Here is a 2,769-nt window from a genome sequence, read left to right as displayed (position 1 = left end):
GGAGTCACGAGTCACAGGAAGTCGGAAGTGATGTCATGCTGGACAAGAATCAGAGTCCGCATAACATTTTTTCATATTCGGACTCCAGTCCGAATAGTCACTTCGATATTTCTAAATCCAAAGCAATGCTTTCTCCCTTGTACCCATACTGTATCTATAAAACTTGACAGTTAATGTTCAACTTTTTTCTGCTTGTGTTAGTTTGCACCATAATCATCATGAGGTGTAGAATCCTTATAATAGTATAACAGCTTGACTTGATCTAGATCTTAGATCTAGATCTAAATAACTTGACAGCTTATACTCAACTTAAATCCACAACAATACTTACAAATAAACAAGTCTGGTTAAAAAAAATAAAAAATTAAGCTCTCTTTAGAGTTTTTTTTTTCTTCGGCAGGCCCAAAATCTATTGTGAACCACAATCATCATTTCTTCCTCTTGTTTACAGAGCTGGTGCTCTGCTTCTTGAGCTTTAGAAAGTGAAAGTGAAAGACACTGTCTACACTTTCAAATAAAAGAGCACTTCCGGTATGGGTTGGCTATTGTTGAATATTAGTAATAACGGAAATTTTTAAGTTCGCATTTTTGAAAATAATTCTTTTTTCAATTTTTTCAATATTTTTTTTTACACGAATTTTTACGGAAATCTTTCCATTTCCGGAATTCTGCTCTATAAAACAACTTTAACTGATTCCGTCCATGATTTTTTCAGGCTCTGGACAGAATTTTTTTTCAGTGTTCAGTTTTAGACCTGGGGTGCATCTATTTAACGCATTACTGTGAAGCTCTAAGTTACTCTAATATGTATTGTCATATACCAAAGTGATGGGAATAAATAGAAAAATCTGATTATATCAATAAAAATGACCTATAATCTGTTTGAATTGCATTTTCCTTATGACAAAAACGAAAGAGAAAAAAAAATTGCGCAACAACTCTTCGAAAATTTCGACTTACCGCATTTTCTCAGCTCTACAAGTCCTTATAATCCATAGGAATCAACACAACATTGTAGCGATATCACCCTAGCACATATTTATGCAAGAATTTCACAAATTTAGTTGAATATCTTTCTTTGAAGAGCCTTTTTATTATACCAGGCTCAGTGTTGTTTACCCTTAGATCTAGCCTACATCGCAACAACAAAACAATGATTTTTGCAAGAATTTCGCGGAGTTTCGATCGATATTGGCGCTCAGAGATTGAGGTCAGGTTTGTTTACAAGTTCTACTTCCTTTCGACAACTTAAAAAGTGGGAACTATGTTAAAAAGTGCACATTTGTTTCGGATTTCGTTGAGCCGCTCACAGCGACCGAATGGACACAGCGGAAAAACTCAGAGCCGCTGTCAGCGGCCGAATGGACGGAATCGGTTAAAGATCCATTTCATCTCAGCGAATGACACTACAGCAACCCTCCCACCACCACCACCACCACCTTCACAACAATCTACCTGTAACTCGTGCTGTTTCTGTCTCTCTAGCTCCTCCTTCTCCCTCCTCATCTGCTCCCGCTGTTGTTCCAGTTCCTCCTGCTGCCTTCTAAGCTCTGCCTGCTTCTGCTCAATCGTCTCCTGCCTCAGGCGCTCTTCCTTCACTCTCGCCTCCTCTCTTTCCTGATCAGGGAAAGAAATAAGTCTTGAGTAAACGGTGATCCTGACAATTAAAATTACAAACAATGTTGTCAGAAAGTACATGTATATATAACGAGTCCATTCGCAAATTTGTAGAAAACGTCAAAATGATCAAAAACAATGTCGGGTAAAGAATATATAGAAATTTTGTGAAAATCTACAGAGTACCTCATACTATCTTTATGAAATCATGGGTTAAAGTTGTTAAAAAAACTAAAATCTTTCCACTGACGACATTCACCTTCTTCAACTTTTCAAGCTGTGCTTGGTAGGCAGGAGACAATCCCTCAGCTCCGGGAGCCACGTCCCACAGAGAACTGGGCTGAGACCATCCAGCTGTGGGGGGAAATTGTTGGTTGGTTTGTTTGAGTAAAGAGAAGCACATCCACACAACAATAGTCATTTAGTGCTGGGAAAAGGCAATACAGACAGACAGAAATAACAGAGGGGAGGTAAGGAAGTAGGACCTACCAGTGGCACCCTCCAACCTCCCGCAATAACAACGAAGGGGAAAAATATGAGGAGACAATATAGATAGATTTGGAGAACAAAAGGAGTTGGCATGATCCTGTGACACGTAATTACCCAACAGATTATGTTTGTTCGAAAAAAGAAAAACACAAGGATAAAATTATGGTCACTGTGTGCAGAGAAAAAGAAAGCCAGATAGACAGAAACAACAGAGGGCAAGACCAGATGTAGAATCTACCACAGGCACAGTCCAATCAGGACAGAACAAGTGAAATACTGGAAATAAAACAGGACACCAAGGTACCCCAAACCATTCATGAAACAGAAACGACAAACTACTGAGGGGGCATTCAAAATGGCAATGACTAAAAAAGATAAAACAATAAGCATAGATATGAACAATCAACAGTACACCACACTTAAATAAAAATTCATGGTCGCATTAACCTTTCCATATTTTATTTCCATTAAACAAATTAGTTAAAGAGTAACCTTTCAACACCTTCCCATATTTTAGCAATCTTTCTTCCCTTCCCTCCTCCTCCTAACCTCTTCTTCCTCAGCTTTTCACGCCCCCTTCCCCTCTCTCCCTATGTTCCCTCATCTATCTTCCAATTCCCCTCCTGCTTCTCCATCCCCCCCCCCCCCCAAAACAAAATAAAT

General features: G+C 38.9%; 1 protein-coding gene across 2 annotated transcripts in view; it reads right to left on the bottom strand.

The window, feature by feature from the left end:
• The window catches only part of LOC101856464 (GRB10-interacting GYF protein 2), a 60,332-nt gene that overhangs the window by 22,308 nt on the left and 35,255 nt on the right, over window positions 1-2,769 (bottom strand). For both annotated transcript variants that reach the window (XM_005108175.3, XM_035972367.1), the window contains exons 18-19: window positions 1,877-1,971; window positions 1,456-1,617 (exon numbers count right to left, since the gene is read on the bottom strand). In XM_005108175.3, coding sequence (XP_005108232.1) covers window positions 1,456-1,617; window positions 1,877-1,971 — 257 coding nt within the window. The remainder of the gene's footprint in view (window positions 1-1,455; window positions 1,618-1,876; window positions 1,972-2,769) is intronic.

This window comes from Aplysia californica, unplaced genomic scaffold (genome assembly GCF_000002075.1).
Source record: "Aplysia californica isolate F4 #8 unplaced genomic scaffold, AplCal3.0 scaffold00666, whole genome shotgun sequence".
Taxonomy (NCBI): domain Eukaryota; kingdom Metazoa; phylum Mollusca; class Gastropoda; order Aplysiida; family Aplysiidae; genus Aplysia; species Aplysia californica.
Note: the sequence above shows the minus strand (reverse complement) of the source record. Positions and strands in the feature narration are given on the sequence as shown.